The 21,768-nt window shown below is 43.4% G+C and overlaps 2 protein-coding genes across 7 annotated transcripts in view; one reads left to right on the top strand and one right to left on the bottom strand.

Annotated features, from left to right (window-relative positions):
* Positions 1-602: 602 nt before the first annotated feature.
* On the bottom strand, positions 603-20,619 carry oxsm (3-oxoacyl-ACP synthase, mitochondrial). Of its 6 annotated transcripts, XM_078239401.1 has the most exons (5): positions 19,850-19,896; positions 17,439-17,584; positions 15,245-15,279; positions 14,082-15,151; positions 603-2,223 (listed from the first exon to the last, which is right to left on the bottom strand). In XM_078239401.1, exons 4-5 carry the CDS (start codon positions 15,062-15,064, stop codon positions 1,821-1,823), a joined length of 1,386 nt encoding a protein of 461 aa, XP_078095527.1. In that variant the 5' UTR covers positions 15,065-15,151; positions 15,245-15,279; positions 17,439-17,584; positions 19,850-19,896; the 3' UTR covers positions 603-1,820. The 6 variants fall into 6 exon arrangements, with proteins under 6 accessions (XP_078095527.1, XP_078095546.1, XP_078095579.1 ...); XM_078239420.1 differs by lacking the exon at positions 15,245-15,279 and having other exon boundaries at positions 19,850-19,895; XM_078239453.1 differs by lacking the exon at positions 15,245-15,279 and having other exon boundaries at positions 17,510-17,584; positions 19,850-19,893.
* The window catches only part of ngly1 (N-glycanase 1), a 36,702-nt gene continuing 34,851 nt past the window's right edge, over positions 19,918-21,768 (top strand). The window contains exon 1 of the mRNA XM_078239387.1: positions 19,918-20,270. Within this exon, the coding sequence (XP_078095513.1) occupies positions 20,173-20,270 (98 nt within the window). The 5' untranslated portion in view covers positions 19,918-20,172. The remainder of the gene's footprint in view (positions 20,271-21,768) is intronic.

Genomic DNA, 21,768 nt, shown 5'->3' with positions numbered 1-21,768 from the left:
CTGCACTGTCAGAGGGTGCTGCACTGTCAGAGAGTGCTGCACTGTCAGAGGGTGCTGCACTGTCAGAGAGTGCTGCACTGTCAGAGGGTGCTGCACTGTCAGAGAGTGCTGCACTGTCAGAGAGTGCTGCACTGTCAGAGGGTGCTGCACTGTCAGAGGGTGCTGCACTGTCAGAGAGTGCTGCACTGTCAGAGGGTGCTGCACTGTCAGAGGGTGCTGCACTGTCAGAGAGTGCTGCACTGTCAGAGGGTGCTGCACTGTCAGAGGGTGCTGCACTGTCAGAGAGTGCTGCACTGTCAGAGAGTGCTGCACTGTCAGAGGGGGCTGCACTGTCAGAGGGTGCTGCACTGTCAGAGGGTGCTGCACTGTCAGAGGGTGCTGCACTGTCAGAGGGGGCTGCACTGTCAGAGGGTGCTGCCTTTGAGTGGATGTAGAAGATCCAAGATGGGCGGGAGAATTATTCCTGGTGTCCTGGACAATGTTGATGTCTCTCAAACAATATCACAAAGACAGATTTGGTTATCACATTGTTGTTTGTGGGACTGAACTGTGTGCAAATTAGCTGCTGTATTCTGTATAATAGAACATTTTTTTTTAAAAACTACTTTATTGGCTGGAAAGCACTCTGCGACATTCAGTAGTTGTGAAAAGCACTATATAAATACAAGTCTTTCTATTTTAATTCACCCCCTTTCTATGGTTAATTTCACAATCCTTAACTCTCATTGGTTAAGGAGGTACCACGGTGCCCATTTGTTTTCCAGCATCCCAGATGCCCTTGTTGTACCATGATCAGCTTAAATGTCTGGCAACTTACTGACCAAAGATAAATTTGAGCTTTAGGGTGGAGGAACAAGTCCCAATATACCTTAAGAAACTTTCTTTTTAAAAGTTCAACAGCATCCAGGCCCACTTTAGGCCAATTCCAGACTATAGGATCCACTGTGAAATGAGTTTAAGCAATCTTAACTAACTTCTAAGTGGGCACATTCCTACAGCACAAAACTGCAATTAACTTGATACGAAATTGGTAATCTTTGAAATGAAAATTCATGATGGTTGATGGGAGCATTGCAATACACTGATCTAGTGCAGCTAGGTGGCTCCCCAGTTTGAGGCAGCAGCACATTGCTAGACAAGGCAGATTGCACTTTATTGTGTCGGAGGCCGGCTTAGCTCAGTTGGCTGGATAGTAATGCAGAGTGACACCAAGAGCAAGTGTTCAATTCCCCATACTGGCTAAGGTTATTCATGAAGGCCCTGCCTTCTCAACCTTTCCCCTCACCTCAGGACAAATCACCACCAGTCAACCTTCCCCCCCCCCCAAAAGGGAAGAGCAGCCTATGGTCATCTGGGACTATGGCAACTTCAGATGCAACATACTTGCCAGATTTAAGAAAGTGTTCCATTTCACACACCAAACATCTCTCACTACACCAAAATTCAACTATGATATTTTTAAAACTCCAAATTTCATCCAGAGATAAATTTGAGCTTTAGGGCATAGGAACAAGTCCAATATACCTTGAGACACACCTGAGAAAATTCTGGACACCAACCTACAATCATTGGTTTTAATAAAAATATCCTTAAAATAAACGTGAAACTCATTTTTAGCCTTAATGGATGAAGATTTCTGCTGTTACCAATAATAAATGAAGCTATTGCTAATCAGTGCTGTTAACATGTTTTTCTGTCATAATGGTGGAGTTCCTTTGGTAGACACATCTGAACTGGCCACTTGCAGTTTTTTAATGTTATATCCTTTCCCAAATGTAGGGCCAGACAACTCAAATTTTTAATTATTTATTCTGAAATGATTAGACACTCCCCAAGCAAAGTGTTGCATTAGTGCCTCCAAATCCAAATGAATTAGTCAACGCAATACGTCTTTTTGAAGTTTTCCACTCTTGAGCTGTCAGAGGGACATAATTCAAATCAAAGTCAGAATCTGTCTTATCAAGGTTTACAGTAGGAGGAAACATCCCGTGAAAGCAAGCCAATGCTGTGAATGCAGTTTCTATGGCTCCAGCTGCCCCCAGAAGGTGACCAGTAGCTCCTTTGGTGGAAGAAACTGCAAGCAAATGGGAATGCTCTTTAAACAATCTCTTGATGGCTTGGTTCTCAGCAGCATCCCCTAGTGGTGTGGATGTGGCATGGGCATTGATATATGTAACATCTTCTGGTGTTACTCCAGCGTCATTCATTGCAGCAGACATACACCTGAGAAAAATCAGACAATTAATGCAAAATTACATTCACATAAGGTTCAACCAAGATTAAACAAAAATATTACTACAAAGAAATGCATGAAATGGTATGCACTTGTTACAGGTTCACTAATGGAATGCTAATCTCCGTTTTCTCTCCAAGTTACTTTTGGATATGTAGGGGGCAAATTTTGTATAAATTATTCAAACTGGGATTTGCATTTCATTAGTGGGCCCAGGACTGAAGTTTCTGGGCCCGCTAACACTCCACGCACCCCCCGCCCCCCCCCACAAGGAGTGTTTCACTCCAGTGGGGTTTACAACAGCTCCCCGCGGCCCGACCCCACTGTAGTGAAGGGGTGCCATGGAGGCCCCCCCAGGAGATGGGCGGTAAGGGGGTGCCCCCTGGGCATTGCCAAATTGGCAGTGCCAGCCTGGCCCCTGACACTGCCCAAGGGCAAAATAGAAATGTCCATGGGGCACCTTGGCACTGCTCACCAGACAAGGGGGGCACGGCCAGGGGAGTGGGGGCCTATGGGGGGGGGGGGGGAGATGGTGGGGGTGTCCCGCTGCCCCTCTGTACTTTGGGATTAGTGACAGAGGGAGGAAGTCCAGCTGGGGGGAGGGGGGGGGAGGGGGGGGGAGGGGGTGTTCGGCCTAAAAAAAACAGCGAGATTTACTCCAGTTTTTACATGAATTCGGCACTTAGAATTTGTTTGGGAGAATCCCACCCGTTATGTTTTTCCAGTCGATATGTTTTTTATTTATCATTAAGCACTATAATGTACATTACAAATCGCAGCACTAGTCAGGGGAGATGGTGGCATGGTGGTAATATCACTAGACCAGTAATTCAGAGGTCGATGCTAATGCTCTGGATTCAAGGGTTCAAATTCTACTATGGTAGCTGTGGAATTTAAATTCAATAAATGTAATTAATAAATCAGGAATTAAAAGCTCGTCTCAGCAATAGTGACCATAAAACTATTATTGAACGGCAAAGCAATTACTGTGGTTTTCTGGGTTTACTAAATGTCCAGCCACTACTTTAACATTCGATTCCAACATTTTCCCAATGACTGGCCGATAGATTGCTGCTTTCTCTCTCCCTGAACAGAGGTGTCATTTTGCATTTTTCCAATCCACAAAGATTTTTCCAGATCAAGTGAATTTTGCAAGATTATAACCAAGGCCAGTAAATAACACCTCAATTTTAAAATTTGCATCCTTGATTTCAAATCCCTCCATGATGACACCGCTCCTTAGCTCTGACATCTCCTCGAGTCCGACAATTCTCGGAGATATTGGAGCTCCAGGTCTGGCCTCTTCAGCATTCCTGGTTTTAATTGCTTCATCATAAGCAGCTGTTCTTTCAGCTGCTGGGGCTCTGAACTCTGGAATTCTGTCCCTGAACCTCTTCACCTCTCTTTCGTCCTTGAAGACATTCCTTAAAACCTACCTGTTTGATGAAGCTTTTGGCCATCTGCTCTAATATCTCTTGACATGACTTAGTTCTGAAAGAAAACGCTGGAAAAATTCAGCAGGTCTGACAGCATCTGATCTTAATGGAGCCAATGTTTCGAGTCAGGATCCTCACTCAAAACATTGGTTCTATTCTCCCTCCACAGATGCTGAGTTTTTCCAGCATTTTCTGGGTTTTTTCCAGATTCCAGCATCCGCAGTATTTAGCCTTTATCTTAGTGTCAAATTCTGTTTATTAATATTCCTATGCAGCTTCTTGGAATGCTTTACTTCATTAAAGGCCCCATATAAATGCCAAGGTGCTTTAAGTCTGGAAGGATGGGTGAAACCCTGGGGAGATTTTTAAACACTTTTTGTTCTTGCTATTTGATATTACTTAATAGCTTTTAGCCTAAGATGCACACTCTGCCAGATCGTTATTTGAGAACATAAGAAATAGGAGCAAGATTAGACCACATGGCCTATGGCATTTACTCCGCCATTCAATATGATCATGGCTGAATATCTACATCAAATCCAATCCTTAGTGCCCAAAAACACACACAGTCCTCTGGGATGGAGAGTTCCAGACTTTATACCCCTTTAAGTAAAGAAATGTCTCCCCCTCTCAGTCTTAAATGACTGACACGTGTTCTCGACTTTGCAACTAGCCTCTCATCTGACAAGCCTTCCAAGAATTTTATATATTTCAGTGAGATAACAAACTCACAACAGTTCAGAGTGGGATTCAAACTCCTGCTTTCTGGATCCAGGTGTCCAGTAACACCCCCCTACACTACTAGTCCTGACAGATTTGTTGTCAATCATAGACAATGAGGCATCTTGTATTTTTTTTAAATTTCTCAGTCATAAAATAGGTGGATTGTTTACCCCAGATACACTACATTATGGAGCACTGGCTTGTGGGAACTGCCAATGGGAGTGGACATTTGTGCCGGCAATGAGGAAAAATGTTTGGCAAATGTCTAAATCATGGCAGTAACTAACAATTCATACAATCTCTTTGCAGTGCACATTAAATTAATATAATACAATTTTAAAGGGGTATTGAAGTAATTTCAATAATCAATAATGAACAGTAATCAATGTTAACTACCTCTAACTGAACTTTAATAGTAATTAATATTTAATAGTAATTAGTATTTAATAGTAATCAAACAGTTTGTCCAGACAGAGGTGATTAATCTTCCTCTGAACTGACAGTCTGCATATTCATATATGTGTTGATTATAGTAAATAGCAACCAATTTAGATTACCTCAGTACAACTGCATCATTTTTTCTTCTCAAACTAATGAATATATAGAACAGATTCCCAGCAGAAGCAGATGGTGCTGCATCAATTAATTTGCTCTTACAGGAGCTGGACTGAAGATTATAAAGACAAAAAGTGTGAATATCCGCAAAGGTTCTCCTACATGGAACAACCAGGGAACCCTTAAAAAAAAAGGTGTGAATCATGTTTATATCTTTACAGAATAGTTCTTCAGCCAATTTTCACCAGTTGCTGAATGGATGCAAGAGAAGCTGAGTTCCAACAACAGTGTTGAAGACTTGTTTTTCCAGAAATAAACTGGCTTCTGGCCAAGTTGTTCCAGTTTAGCTACAACACTGGCATCTACCTGACAAAGTGCAAAATTGCCCAGTCATGTCCTGTCCACAGAAAGCAGCACAGATCCAATCCAGCCAATTACCATTCCATCAACCTACTCTCAATCAACAAGCAAAGGGATGGCAGGGGTTTGTTGCCAGTGCTATCAATGACACTTACACAGCTTTAACCTGCGCACAGATGCTCAGTTTGGAATCTACCACTTGATTCTGGACCTCACCGTAACCTTGGTTCAAACATGGACAAAAGAGCTGAATTCCTGTGGTTGGGTGTGAGTGACTCAGTTAAACATCAGGGCAGCATTTGACCAAGTGTGGCATCAAGGAGTCGAAGTAAAGCTGAAGCTAATAGGACTCAGGGAAAAAAATCTTCACTGGCTGGAAGTTCCTCAGAGTAGTGTCCAAGGCCCAACCACCTTCAGCTACATAATTAGTGATCTTTCCTCCATCATAAGGTGATAACGTGGATGGTTGCTGCTGATTCCGGTGCTTAGTTCCATTGCTAACTAGAAATCATAGAAACCCTACAGTACAGAAAGAGGCCATTTGGCCCATCGACTCTGCACCAACCACAATCCTACCCAGGCCCTACCCCCATATCCCTACATATTTTACCCACCAATCCACGCATCCCAGGACACTAAGGGGCAATTTTAGCATGGCCAATCAACCTAACCTGCACATCTTTGGACTGTGGGAGGAAACCGGAGCACCCAGAGGAAACCCACGCAGACATGAGGAGAATGTGCAAACTCCCTGGATAATGAAACAATCCATGTCCACATGCAGCATTTAAATTTGAGCTAATAAGTGCCAAGTAAGATTCGTGCCACACAAGTGCCAGGTAATGTCTATCTCCAACAGAAGAGAATTTTTAACCATCTCTCCTTGATGTTCAGCAGCCTTACCATTTTTGAATCTTCCACTATCAACATCCTGGGGGGGGTTACCATTGACCAAGAACTTAACTGGACCAGCTGTATCAATACTGTGGCTACAAGAGCAGGTCAGCGATTGGGTATCCTGTGGTGAATGATTCAACTCCTAACTCTCCAAAAACCTATTTAACATCTATAAGGCACATGTCAAGAGTATGATAACATGCTCTCCACTTGCCTGGGTGTGTGCAGCTCCAACAATACTGAAGAAGCCCAACACCATCCAGGACTCAGCAACAAGCTTGATAATCACCCCTTCGACCACCTTAAATATTTACTCCCTCCACTTAGAAGATAAAGAGCAGCTCACTAAAATTCCTCTGACAGCACCTTCCAAATCTGCAAGCTCGATCACCTAGAACAAAGAACAAAGAACAGTACAGCACAGGAAACAGGCCCTTCGGCCCTCCAAGCCTGTGCCGCTCCTTGGTCCAACTAGACCAATCGTTTGTATCCCTCCATTCCCAGGCTGCTCATGTGACTATCCAGGTAAGTCTTAAACGATGTCAGCGTGTCTGCCTCCACCACCTTACTTGGCAGCGCATTCCAGGCCCCCACCACCCTCTGTGTAAAAAACATCCCTCTAATATCTGAGTTATACTTCGCCCCTCTCACCTTGAGCCCGTGACCCCTCGTGATCGTCACTTCTGATCTGGGAAAAAGCTTCCCACCGTTCACCCTATCTATCCCCTTCATAATCTTGTACACCTCTATTAGATCTCCCCTCATTCTCCGTCTTTCCAGGGAGAACAACCCCAGTTTACCCAATCTCTCCTCATAGCTAAGACCCTCCATACCAGGCAACATCCTGGTAAACCTTCTCTGCACTCTCTCTAACGCCTCCACGTCCTTCTGGTAGTGCGGCGACCAGAACTGGACACAGTACTCCAAATGTGGCCTAACCAGCGTTCTATACAGCTGCATCATCAGACTCCAGCTTTTATACTCTATACCCCCTCCTATAAAGGCAAGCATACCATATGCCTTCTTCACCACCTTCTCCACCTGTGTTGCCACCTTCAAGGATTTGTGGACTTGCACACCTAGGTCCCTCTGTGTTTCTATACTCGATGGCTCTGCCATTTATTGTATAACTCCTCCCGAAATTATTTCTTCCAAAATGCATCACTTTGCATTTATCTGGATTAAATTCCATCTGCCACCTCTCCGCCCAATTTTCCAGCCTATCTATATCCTGCTGTATTGCCCGACAATGCTCATCGCTATCCGCAAGTCCAGCCATCTTTGTGTCATCCGCAAACTTGCTGATAACACCAGTTACACCTTCTTCCAAATCATTTATATATATCACAAATAGCAGAGGTCCCAGTACAGAGCCCTGCGGAACACCACTGGTCATGATGTGGAGATGCTGGCGTTGGACTGGGGTAAGCACAGTAAGAAGTCTCAATACTGTACCTTCATCATTGCTGAATCAAAATCCTGGAACCCTACCCAACAGGATTCTAGGTGCATCTTCACCACAAAAACTGCAGCAGTTCAAGTGGGGAATCCAGTACCATATTCACAAGAACAATTTGGGATGGGCAATAATTGTTGGCCATGCCAGTGATGCTCACGTCAAATGAATGAATAAACAAAAAGATCAAAAACGGTGGAAATTCACCCCAACGTGTGTAAATTATATCCCACCAAGCTCAAAGGTTTCAAATTAATTCTGTGTAAGTCTCTCACTGCTTAGTTCCTTCACCTGCATTGGCATCACATTACACTGGGTTATTGCCTGCTAACATGCCAGACAAAGGAGTACAATATGAATGCAGTAAGAATTCATAGACAAATCTTCTCTGTTTTCTCAAATCCTAATTCTTTCAGTAACTAACATGATGACCTCATGAAACAAAGTCTTTGGGAACATATGGATTTTATGGCCTCGCTCATCCTGAAACCGTAAAATCCCGGCCAAGGTCAACGGACCTTCCCATGCTCCGCCCGCTCCAATTCCCATGGTGGTGGACGGGCCAGTAAAATTCCAGGTTACGTTCCCAACGACTTTGTTTCCAGGTTCCCCACTTGAGGCCGTAAAGTCCCACCAAACCCAACGACTGTTTTCATGTTGGTAATAAAGTTATGGTTACTGAAAGAATTAGGGTTTGAGAAAACAGTATTGTGCGTAGACTCTGCTATTTCACACCAAATGAAATGTAGGTTGCTCAGTGATGTGAGTTTCATGTTGTACCATGATATGGAAAGTCCTGTTTTTAAAAGGAGAAGGCTGTCCCTGACTAATAAGAGAACATTTGTGAACCAGTCAATTGGCACTGTTTCACTTGCCACAGGGAGCTGGCCCTCCTAATTATTGGGCTGGAGGTCTGGCAGGATAAAGGATTTGTGGCAACACAACAAGTTGTGTCCTCTACATGCTCATTCTCTTGCTAACCCTTCAAGTTCAAGCAGCGTGCCACATACAGGGATATCTGTATGAGCAACATAGTATTGTGGCAGAGCAAAATACCACAGACGCTGAAAATCTGAAATTAAAAACAGAAAATGCTGGAATGTTTTAGGTTTATTATCCCTGTGTTGGTTCTGCCAGATTTTCTGTTCCAGTAACAAAAAACTACTCCATGATATTGAAGTTTGATAGAATTGTCATATATTCCCTCATATAAATCTTAAGTACATGCTTCTCTTTTATCTGGATTGGATAGCCAAAAATTCTGCTTGCTACATTGGACTGGGTCCCTGCCCAGGGCAATGCTGAGCAGATAGATATGCACAAATATCCAGAAATTTGAGAGCAGCCCATGCATTTCTGCATTAGGCAGAGTTTGCTACCAAATAAACCTGTTGGACTTTAACCTGGTGTTGTTAAAACTCTTACTGTGTTTACCCCAGTCCAACGCCAGCATCTCCACATTAGGGGAGAGTAGACGGGCTGTTTTATCAGGATTACAATTTCAGGCCCCTAATGCCCATTGTACAATTAATTAATCATTGATGCCAATTTTGAACTGCTCCTGAACTATGTAGGAGGGATTAATACCAGTCAAGTTTGCCTACAAGCCCTGGGTCACACCATTCTGCCACAAGTAAGCCAGTGCTTAATTAAAAGGTAGAAATCACAGCCCAATATTCTCAAAGTGCTACCATGCTTGTTTTACTGCAACTTAGAGGGCCGCCTAGTCTAATGGCAAAACTACCAGAAGAGGCCATATTAATTTTTATTTTTGGATATTTATGAGGAGGCTTTGGGGATCCAGCAGGAAAGCGGTGGCCTTTTCTGCCCCACCTTCCCTCTCCAACCCACAGCCGGGCATGAAACTTTCCCAGAATTATTCTTATGCCAGGTATTAAATGCCGGTATGTCCCCATTAGAAAATGTGAAAGGCATTAAAAGGTTGGTGCTACAATCTGGATGTGTCTGCAGCATTGTAAATAGAATAGAATGATAATGTACATATCATCCACACTTGTGCATATTGGAATATTCAGGTAAAATATATAACATTGAGCAGCACGATGGGCACAGTGATTAGCACTGCTGCCTCACAGTGCCAGGGATCCTGGTTCAATTCCAGCTTTGGGTCGCTGTCTGTGTGGAGTTTGCACATTCTCCCTGTGTCTGCGTGGGTTTCCTCTGGGTGCTCCCCAGTCAAATCAGTCAAAAGATGTGCAGGTTAGGTGGATTGGTCATGCTAAGTTACCCCTTTGGTTAGGAGGATGAGCAGGGCAAATACGTGGGGTCACAGGGATAGGGCAGGGTTGGGCCTGGATGGGATATGTCAGAGAGTCGGTGCAGACCCGATGGGCCAAATGGCCTCCTTCTGCACTGCAGGGATTCTATGAACAAGCAATGCCTATTTTACAGTTAAAAAAAGCCAATAGTCATATCCAAGGCTTCAAAACCCAGTAGGATTCCCTGCAGGATTATATCCAAAAACCAGCAACACCATGAATGAATCTTTTCCACATGTCCATTGACTGCACCTCTCCATCATGCTCGATTATTGCTGTGCTATCTCACCTCAACCTGTAAATGACTCAATTTATTCCAGTTTGACACTATTGTTGGTAGTAAATTTTCAGCACCTACTCTCATTGAATCGTCTTTATAAACTTAACCCCCAATGAGCTACATCTCTCTTCACCTTTAATCGTCTCCTTAAAACTTATCTCTTTGATCATGTCACCATTCGCGTCTCTAAATTTTTGTGCAGTGTGTGCGGGAGGGTTTCCTGACACAATATGTGGATGGGCCGACTAGAGGTGAGGCCACATTGGATTTGGTACTGGGAAATGAACCGGGCCAAGTGTTAGATTTGGTTGTGGGAGAGCAATTTGGAGATAGTGACCACAATTCGGTGTCTTTTGTTATTGCAATGGAGAGGGATAGGGCCGTACGGCAGGGCAAGGTTTACAATTGGGGGAGGGGTAATTATGATGCGATTAGGCAAGAATTAGGGGGCATAAGTTGGGAACAGAAACTGCCAGAGAAAGGAACTAATGAAAAGTGGAACTTTTTCAAGGAACAAATACTGGATGTCCTTGATAGGTATGTTCCTGTCAGGCAGGGAGGAAATGGCCGAGTGAGGGAACCATGGTTCACAAAAGAGGTGGAATGTCTTGTGAAAAGGAAGAGGGAAGCTTATGTAGGGATGAGGAAACAAGGTTCAGATGGCTCGATTGAGGGTTACAAGTTAGCAAGGAATGAGCTGAAAAAGGGGCTTAGGAGAGCTAGGAGGGGACATGAGAAGTCCTTGGCGGGTCGGATCAAGGAAAACCCCAAGGCTTTTTACTCTTATGTGAGGAATAAAAGAATGACCAGGGTGAGGTTAGGGGCGGTCAAGGACAGTAGTGGGAACTTGTGTATGGAGTCAGTAGAGATAGGCGAGGTGATGAATGAATACTTTTCTTCAGTGTTCACCAAGGAGAGGGGCCATGTTTTTGAGGAAGAGAAGGTGTTACAGGCTAATAGGCTGGAGGAAATAGATGTTCGGAGGGAGGATGTCTTGGCAGTTTTGAATAAACTGAAGGTCGATAAGTCCCCTGGGCCTGATGAAATGTATCCTAGGATTCTGTGGGAGTCAAGGGATGAGATTGCAGAGCCTTTGGCGTTGATCTTTGGGTCCTCGCTGTCCACGGGGATGGTGCCAGAGGACTGGAGAATGGCGAATGTTGTTCCTCTGTTTAAGAAAGGGAATAGAAATGACCCTGGTAATTATAGACCGGTTAGTCTTACTTCGGTGGTTGGTAAATTGATGGAAAGGGTCCTTAGGGATGGGATTTACGACCATTTAGAAAGATGCGGATTAATCCGAGATAGTCAGCACGGATTCGTGAAGGGCAAGTCGTGCCTCACAAATTTGATAGAATTTTTTGAGGAGGTAACTAAGTGTGTTGATGAAGGTAGGGCTGTTGATGTCATATACATGGATTTTAGTAAGGCGTTTGATAAGGTCCCCCATGGTCGGCTTATGATGAAAGTGAGGAGGTGTGGGATAGAGGGAAAGTTGGCCGATTGGATAGGTAACTGGCTGTCTGACCGAAGACAGAGGGTGGTGGTCGATGGAAAGTTTTCGGATTGGAGGCAGGTTGCTAGCGGTGTGCCGCAGGGATCAGTGCTTGGTCCTCTGCTCTTTGTGATTTTTATTAATGACTTAGAGGAGGGGGCTGAAGGGTGGATCAGTAAATTTGCTGATGACACCAAGATTGGTGGAGTAGTGGATGAGGTGGAGGGTTGTTGTAGGCTGCAAAGAGACAAAGATAGGATGCAAAGCTGGGCTGAAAAATGGCAAATGGAGTTTAACCCTGATAAATGTGAGGTGATTCATTTTGGTAGGACTAATTTAAATGTGGATTACAGGGTCAAAGGTAGGGTTCTGAAGACTGTGGAGGAACAGAGAGATCTTGGGGTCCATATCCACAGATCTCTGAAGGTTGCCAGTCAAGTGGATAGAGCTGTGAAGAAGGCCTATAGTGTGTTAGCTTTTATTAACAGGGGGTTGGAGTTTAAGAGCCGTGGGGTTATGCTGCAACTGTACAGGACCTTGGTGAGACCACATTTGGAATATTGTGTGCAGTTCTGGTCACCTCACTATAAGAAGGATGTGGAAGCGCTGGAAAGAGTGCAGAGGAGATTTACCAGGATGCTGCCTGGTTTGGAGGGTAGGTCATATGAGGAAAGGTTGAGGGAGCTAGGGCTGTTCTCTCTGGAGCGGAGGAGGCTGAGGGGAGACTTAATAGAGGTGTATAAAATGATGAAGGGGATAGATAGAGTGAACGTTCAAAGACTATTTCCTCGGGTGGATGGAGCTATTACAAGGGGGCATAACTATAGGGTTCGTGGTGGGAGATACAGGACGGATATCAGAGGTAGGTTCTTTACGCAGAGAGTGGTTGGGGTGTGGAATGGACTGCCTGCAGTGATAGTGGAGTCAGACACTTTAGAAACATTTAAGCGGTTATTGGATAGGCACATGGAGCACACCAGGATGATAGGGAGTGGGATAGCTTGATTTTGGTTTCAGATAAAGCTCGGCACAACATCGTGGGCCGAAGGGCCTGTTCTGTGCTGTACTGTTCTATGTTCTATGTTCTATTAAATTTTCTCTCTCTTTCTAGTTGAGCTACCTGAGCTTCCCTAAAAGTGTCTTTGGACATTTTGTTACATGAAAGGTGCTATAAAAATGCAACCTGTTGCAGTATATCAAGATCCTAATCTCAGATAAAGACTCACAAGATAGATATAGATGAGACGGAAACGTGGCTCCATTTATCTACCTGGAAAGATCCTAGTTACCTATAATGGTTACCAACTGTTTTTTAACATTACAGCATTTTTGCCTTCATTAGCCAATCCAGAAGTGTTTTCCACCTGTTCATTCCGTGTCAACAACTTTCTGACATCAATGTTTAAATTTCTTTTTACAACTTTGACCCTGGATCCACTTGCACTAATATTATGAATTAGTTTGAAGTAATGTTCTGCATTTACCCTTTCCAAACTATTCACTATCTTAAGTGCTGCTGCAAATTCATCTTTCACATTCCACATTTCAAACAAGCCCAGGTTTCTCTAGTCTTTCCTCACAACTTGATGGTCTGACACTATCCTAGGGGATCGTTATGGAAAACCCCAAACATGTACTGTAGGATACATAAAGGAACAGGGGTGGGGATGAAATTCTACAATGTCCTCCTGATTGTCATGATGTGGAGATGCCGGCGTTGGACTGGGGTGAACACAGTAAGAGTTTTAACAACACCAGGTTAAAGTCCAACAGGTTTATTTGGTAGCAAATACCATTAGCTTTTGGAGCGCTGCTCCTTTTTTGATCTTCAGGTAAGCCCGCTCCAAGGCGGCCTTCACGACACATGAAAGCGCAGAGTCGCTGAGCAGAAACTGATAGCCAAGTTCCGCACACATGAGGACGGCCTAAACCGGGATGTTGGATTTATGTCACATTATCAGTAACCCCCACAGCTTGCCTCCTGGACTTGCTGGCTGTCCTGTCTGGAGACAGTACACATCTCTTTAACCTGTGCTTAATGCTCCCTCCACCCACATTGTCTGTATCTTTAAGATCTGGCTGGCTGAATCCCTACAGAACTTTACACCCAATATTTCAAGCCACTGATTCAAAGTAATTGAGTCAGTTAAATTCTGCTTTTTTAACATATAGATTTTACTTGTTTTTTGGGAATCAATTTCATCCATTAAAAAAATCCCTTTGATTCATGTCCGTGTATCCTAAATTCTATCAGGTGAAGAATTGAGAGAATTTCAAATTTCCAGGTTCCAAACCTTGCAGCTTGGTACCTCTAATTCCAACCCTGATATATTTCTTTGTACCTTTTATCAGAACACCAAAATTTACCTCATTGCTCCATCTCCTCCAGCGCTGGGAGCAGTTATGTGACTGGCATCCCCAGAGAGTCCATAACCTAGTATTTCTGCATAGATTTGTGCTCCTCTCGTTGCAGCATGTGTATATTCCTCTAGTAGCAACACGGATGCCCCCTCACCAATGACAAATCCTGCTCGGTCAGGGTGAAATGGACGCGAAGCCAGTTTAGGGGTAGCATTGCAGTTGGTGCAGAGAGCGTGCGCTCTGGCAAAGCCTGTAATAGATAAGGGGTTAACTGAAGCCTCAGTTCCACCTGCCAGCATTACCTCCGCATCCCCATGGAGAATAAATCTGGAAGCATCCCCAATAGCATGCGTTCCTGTGGTACATGCAGTCGAGACTGAATGATTTGGGCCTTTCAGGTTATACTTGATACTGATCTGTCCAGCCGCCATATTGGGAAGAATCCTGGGAACAAAAAAGGGACTCACTTTTTTAAAACCTTTGGCTGCAAAGGTTGCTGCAGTGTTGCTAATTTCATCAAGTGGGACCATACCCATACCGACAGCTACTCCAGTGGTGACCTGGTCCTTTTCAGTCTGTGGGTACCAGCCGGCATCTTTGAATGCAAGATCTGCTGCTCCTATTGCCATTATTGTAGCAGTTGACATAGGCTTTGCTTCAGATTTTGAAACAAACATTTCTTCGTTGAACTCTCCCTCGCCATCACCACGAGGCACACAGGCAGCTATCGTACAAGGCAAGTCTCTGTACTGAGATGCATCTAAAGATATAACACCACTCTCTCCTTTCAGGATTCGGTCCCACGTGAGTTGAGTGCCAACTCCAAGTGGAGATATTAAGCCAATCCCAGTAATGACAACTCGCCTTGGAAGTTTTGGAAGGGATGTGTTTGTGAAACATCGTGTGTTCATTTCTGTCCTTGTATACTTGATATTGAACAGCTGACACCGGAAAGTCTTTGTGAGCAGCTTCTTCCTTAGTGGCAACATATTACCAGATCTTCACTGCTTTAGAAGGAAAGTGTACTTGGTTTCATCTTGAACAGTGAAAATGCACAGGAAAATTCAAAAAAACATCTGCAAGAGGTAAACAGACAGTCTTTAAAATCCTTGTGCTGTAATTTTCTTCTTCGACAAAATATATATTTTTGGCAATAATGTTTAACTAACCCCAATATGGTACTTCATTTCTGTTTAAACTGTGACTGAAAACGTAAAACAGAAACCACAAATTTAGCTAGATGTGATAAATAAAGACACATTTAAAACATGACACATGTACTTTTGATTGTCTGCATTTATTTTGCTGTGCTTACTTTTCATTCAACTCAATTTCCCAAGGTTTGTACAGCAACATTCCCAGCAAAAATCAGTGGGTAGCCAAATGCTCTATACCTCTCCCTCCCTCAATATAGATTTGAACCAACTGTTTGGGGATGGACAAGCAGCTTACCCATCAATTTCATTTTGATGACGTGAGGTCAGCACTCTGATCTCCACTCAGCACCTGGTCCTGATAAAATCATGCTACGTAGCAGATCACTGGTGAGATATTGTGGCCTATCATTCCATGACAGAATGCATAATATGCTTGCACCAGATGTATATTGTGCCATTATTAATGCAAATCATTAGGAACAGTCCTATTATTCAATACAATTTGAAATCATTTGTTGCAAACACAAAATCAGTCATTTCAGTCAGTCCACCTCCTACCTCAGTCTTCATTTTCAATTATCACTTTGGATTCAATTTTAATTGTGTAAGTGAATGGGTCTCGAGTTAAAATCTCACCCTGTAACTCAACTTAGAACAGTGTAAACATATTTTTCAGGATAAACTTGTCAGAGAGTTTTAATAATTATACTAATATGTCATTCATTTTAAACTTTAATAGATTTTTAAAAACAAATATATTGTAAAAATCTAATTTTAGGAGAATGGGATCAGTAAGCTTCAATATTCCATCTCCTTGGCCACATTGGTTATAACTAAGGTACTCGTTCTTCAAGAATGAGAACATCTCATTCTTGACAGATCATCAAATGGTCAACATTTATGACTCTGCACTTTATCTTCCTTCTCTTTAAGCAAACTAGTCAAAATGGGGAATTAAGCAGAGTGGTGATTGAACCTGTGTCTCAATCTCCTCACCTCTAACTTTAGCATCATTTTGGAAGGCGTGACAACTTGTCAGTCTCTTTACTTTATCACAGACCATCTCTTAAAAAACAATTCCTCTGCCCAGCTGCACTCACTGCCAAAGGTACGATGAACATATGACGTTCAACAACTCCTAGATTTTGTCCATCTACGATGCTGCTGCTACTCTACACCTAACTGCCCCAATCTTCCACCAGCCCATTTCAAATCACTTATTACTGAAGTTTTTCTTTCATCTCCCTCCCCCCCACCCGCCCTCTAGGCTTAGTTCTTCCATGAAACTGACATCCTAATCATTTGAAGACCCCCACTCTCAACTGCCCATCTTTATCCTTAAGTTTTCTGACATACAAATGGGACCCAATGCTCAAAATAATCATCAAAATAATCTCATTTCTAAAGTCTGCAAAGTTACAAGCATGTTATTCCCTTCCAACTTTCCAGAATTCCCTATTTCAATTCCTGCAGTCTGGCAAAAGACACCAAGAGCATAATGGCCAATACAACAAATGATCTTCTCTGTGACTTTGCGTCATTATCTTTCGATTCTCCAGCATTCAATATTGTTGACCAAGACATCCTAATCTATCACTCATTCTCCAATGTTCAGATATCTGAGACTGTCTGCATCAGGCAATTCAATGGATAAATTAATCATGTCATTGCAAAATAATTTTGACATTTTGTATTTTGTTTAAAATCTTATTTTGGACATCAAGGAAATGTAATCTTCAGTATAGAGTTTGAGAGAGGGGACAGGGGCATAGACATAATTCAGACCTCATTTTAAAGTCAAACCTCATATCTTTATTTTGTCGTTCACAATGGGCAAGGTATAGATCATACCCAGCCCATGCTTGCAAAACTCAAAACACGGTGTCCAACATTAGATGTGATTCTGCAATTGGAAAATATTGGCTAAATATTGTGCTAATAATTAAGCTGACAGTCTATTTAAGATTACCAGTCAAGCTCGCAGTGTGACACATTTGCGTGTACTGGAAGCTACATATATTAATACATAAATCTCTATTCTTTGCAGACAGAAAGAAAATGTACACACACATTGTGCTTGTTTCGGCTAAACAAAATAAGTGACAGCCATTCACTGATTCACTCTCAAGGGCAATGCCTTTACCAATCAAGGTCAAGCTGGCTGGTTTAAATTTCAAACAATGCTTGGCACTTATCTGTCACAGACCTGCCAGAGTTGAGCACCATCAACTGATGCATTCTCAATGGTAACACCGCCAACAATCAGAGTCCACTTGCCTCCCAATCAGCAGTCTTTCTTTGTACAGTATACATTGTTGTTTTTCTCTTATACAGGTCTCCTTACGAAGTGCCCTGATGAGTGCAAGATGGAACGATTCAACATGTCTCTATTTTTCAACAATACTTAAGTTCTGTACTATCAAATGACTATCTGTCTTAATCTTGAATAATACTTTGATTTTGTTATTCATGATAACAGCAAGTTTTAGAGAGGTTGGAGTTAGTTGCAGCAGTAGTGTTACCCTAACATACAGGCTCGTCAGTTTGGAGATAGATGAGAGGCACCACCATGCCATTACTATTACTGCATGGAGGGTGTACTTATAATGCAACTCATTTACAAAGACAACACCATTATTAATGTGGACATAGGACTTGATAGAGAAAAGTTAACACCGGAAATAAATATTATATAGAGAAGCGCGGCACAGTAGAAAACACTGTTGTCCTCTTTTCAGGTCAAACCAAACCAAGTAAACAAACTCAGATTAAATCAGGACAAATGAATGTTCTCCCCATGTCTGTGTGAGTTTCCTCCGGATGCTCCGGTTTCCTTCCACAGTCCAAAGTGCCTGCTAGGTGGATTGGCCATGCTAAATTGACCATTAGTGTCGGGGAATTAGTTGGTAAATACGTGAGGTTACAGGAATAGGGCTTCGGTGAGATTGTTGTTGGTGCAGGCTCAATGAACTGAATGGCCTCCTTCTGTACTGTAGGGATTCTATGATTCAATATATTGTAGGTATAGATATTATCTAGAATAGTTATTCAGGGTTTACTTTGTAATCTTAGCTAAATAAAACTTAATGAACTGTGTAAATCTTTATATTGAAAAATTATCCTTACAACAAATTGCCCAATTGGTAACTACAGGCTGATAGTAGGAACACAATCTATATACATTGTGCTTATTGTACTGCAACTAAGAAATCGTTACATTTGTTGTCAATTTATAACCAAAGTGTAAAATATACTGAAACTTGCTCAAGTCAAATTGACTATACAGTAGGGTGGCCACTGATCAAAGTCAACACTGGACACCTGATTCCAGCAGTGCTGTGGTATGGCAAAGGGGAGGTGGGATAGGAGGAACATCGTCATCATGGGCCTCTCAATCATCCATAGGTCCACAACTAAAACATGCTTATTAATCCTTGTTGGGGACAGTTAAGAATTAACCACATTGCTGTGGGTCTAGAGCCACATGTAGATCAGATCAGGTAAGGATGGCAGATTTCCTTCCCTAAAGGACATTAGTGAACTACATGGGCTATGAAAATTGATGGCAGTTATCACCGTCACCCTTACTGGGACTAGATTTATAAAATTTTAATTCCACCAGCTGCCATGTGAGATTAAAACCTGGCACAGTAGTTAGCACTGCTGCCTTATAGCGCCAGGGACCTGGGTTCGATTCCCAGCTTGGGTCACTGTTTGTGTGGAATTTGCATCTTCTCCCTCTGTCTGTGTGGGTTTCCTGCGGGTGCTCCAGTTTCCTCCCACAGTCCAAAGATGTGCAGGCAAGGTGAATTGGCGATGCTAAATTCTCCCTCAGTGTACCTGAACAGGCGCCGGAGTGTGGCGACTAGGGGATTTTCACAGTAACTTCATTGCAGTGTTAATGTAAATCTACTTGTGACTAATAAATAAACTTTACTTTTAAAAACCCATGCCCCCAAAGCCTCGGTCTCTGGATTACTAGTCCAGTGACATTACCATGATACCACTATGCGCCTGTATTCATGGCTACTTGTCGTTGAGGCTCATGTATTTTGCCAAATTATTTTAGGCAAATATTTTGCAAAATGATTCTTCCACCCTAATCCTAGTATACACCAAGGCCTGTGCACATTAAGGCATCTGGCACTGAACAGCGGCTGGACCGGCTAAAAACTGGAGGAATGGCTACCCTATGAAATAGGAAATGGGGGTTGAAAAGAGTTGATTAAGGGATTGGATCAGCACCATCGTCTTTAGATTTGATTTGATTTATTGGCACATTAGGACACAGTGAAAAATATTCTTTCTTGCGTGCTATACTGACAAAACATACCATTCATAGAGTACATGGGGAGAAGGAAAGGAGAGGGTGCAGAATATAGTGTTATATTCATAGCTAGGGTGCAGAGAAAGATCAACTTAATGTAAGGCAGGTCCATTCAACAGTCTGACAGCAGAAGGAAAGAAGCTGTTGGTACGTGATCTCAGGCTTTTGTATCTTTTTCCCGACGGAAATATAAACACGGGGGAAGACTGAAATAAAATGCTGGAAATATTCAGAGGCTGCAGCAGCTTCTATGAAGATAAAGGCCCATCATCGCCCTTGGAGAGACTTACCGGGAACTGCCGAAAGCGCAGGCGCGATTTCCCCACGTGATGTCACCGGGTGGGCGGAGTCGGAGTTTGAGTTGACCTCCCAACGCCAAAGAACAGCGGCCAAGAGTGGCGGCATCGCCTTGAGGAGTCTCCCCCCCCCCTCCCCCGGTGGTGCTGCGGTGGACTGCACTGATTCTGTCAGCTTCACTGAGAAATCAGGCCGGTTACTACCGTTCCGCTTTATCTTTATTTGTGTAAAGATTGTGCGCTGACTCAGCGGGTGTGAGTGAGTTCGCTGACTCAGCGGGTGTGAGTGAGTTCGCTGAGGAAGGAGAGCTCGAGCCATGGTGTCGGCGGCTGTGACCGAGCTGAGCCTGAACCCGGAGCTGGTCTTCCTGGACGCCTCGGAGCTGCTGCTGAGATACGCCGACAACATCCTGAGGTAAGGAGCCGGCCCGGGGAGGGCATTCCGCCGCCGGCTCCGCTCACTCAGTACAAGAAACCCCGGCCGGGGGGGGGGGGGGGGGGAGTTTGCTGAAGATTGAAGTTTCTCTGTGGTCCTGTCTTATCGGTGCACCAATTCAGTCCCCGAAATACTCCCTTCCCCACGGCTCAGCTTTTCCCCATGACCCGACTAACTACTTAGACTTCAGATATGTGCCCCGTTGTGACTTACCATGAAATCGGATTCCATCAGACTTCCCCCTGTGTAAAATTCTCCCCCAGTTTCCTTACCAGTTATTGTAAATTTGTGGCCACTGGTTACCGACCTCCTTACTAGAGGATGTAGTTTCTTCTTAGTAGTTCTATCTAAGCCCCTCATCATTTATAACACCTCAACTGGGTGTCTCCATAACCTGTGGGCTCAAAGAACAACGCCCAGCTTCTCGATCCTCTCCACATAATTGAAGTCTCTCATTCCTGTTAAGCCCTTTCTGTACTTTAAAGGGCCTTGACATCTTTGCTGAGGTGTGGTACCCAGAATAGTCTACCATAACTAAGGCCTAACCAGAGACTTGTAAAGGCTGAGCATGACTTTGTTGTTTTTTGTATTCAATGTCCCTATTTACAAAATCAGTCGTACGTAATTTTTGCCTTTAACAAATGTGATTTTGTCTCAAGTACCTGTAGTTATGCCACCACTGATGTTAGACTTATTGGCCTGCAGTTACCTGGTGTATCTCCCTCATTTTTTTGAAACAATAGGTGAAGGAGTAATATTTTCAATCCTCCCACCCTCTATCATCGCTTCCATATACAAATAATTGAAAGGTTGTGGCCAGAGCTTCTGTTGTCTCGATCTTAATTCCCCTCTGCAGCCTAGGGCTGCTAGGTGGATTGGCTATGCTAAATTGACCATTAGTGTCGGGGAATTAGTTGGTAAATACGTGAGGTTACAGGTTACACCTAGGGCTCTCCCATGTGGATGAGATGGCTTATTAACTTTGCCATCTTATTTAGTACAGCATTTCTGTCTTTATCCTATCCAACATATGTATTCTTCTTTCCTTTATCCCCCCAACCCCACTTCATTTCCTCCTTTTGAGACTGCCTCAGACATGCCCTCTGCATCCATAAGAAGATTCCCTTTTTCACCATTGACTGGTGCGATCTGTATTTTTTAAAAAATCTTGATCAGAGCTTTCCTTTCCACTTAGAAAGGAAACCAGAACTAGAGGGCACAGCCTCAAAATAAAGGGGGGTCAGTTTAGGACAGAGTTGAGGAGGAACTTCTTCTCTCAGAGGGTGGTGAATCTCTGGAATTCTCTGCCCACTGAAGTGGTGGAGGCTACCTCGTTGAATATGTTTAAGTCATGGATAGATGGATTTCTGATCGGTAGGGGAATTAAGGGTTATGGGGAGCAGGCGGGTAAGTGGAACTGATCCACTTCAGATCAGCCATGATCTTATTGAATGGTGGGGCAGGCTCGAGGGGCTAG

This window comes from Mustelus asterias, chromosome 2 (assembly GCF_964213995.1).
Source record: "Mustelus asterias chromosome 2, sMusAst1.hap1.1, whole genome shotgun sequence".
NCBI classification, from domain to species: domain Eukaryota; kingdom Metazoa; phylum Chordata; class Chondrichthyes; order Carcharhiniformes; family Triakidae; genus Mustelus; species Mustelus asterias.
Note: the sequence above shows the minus strand (reverse complement) of the source record. Positions and strands in the feature narration are given on the sequence as shown.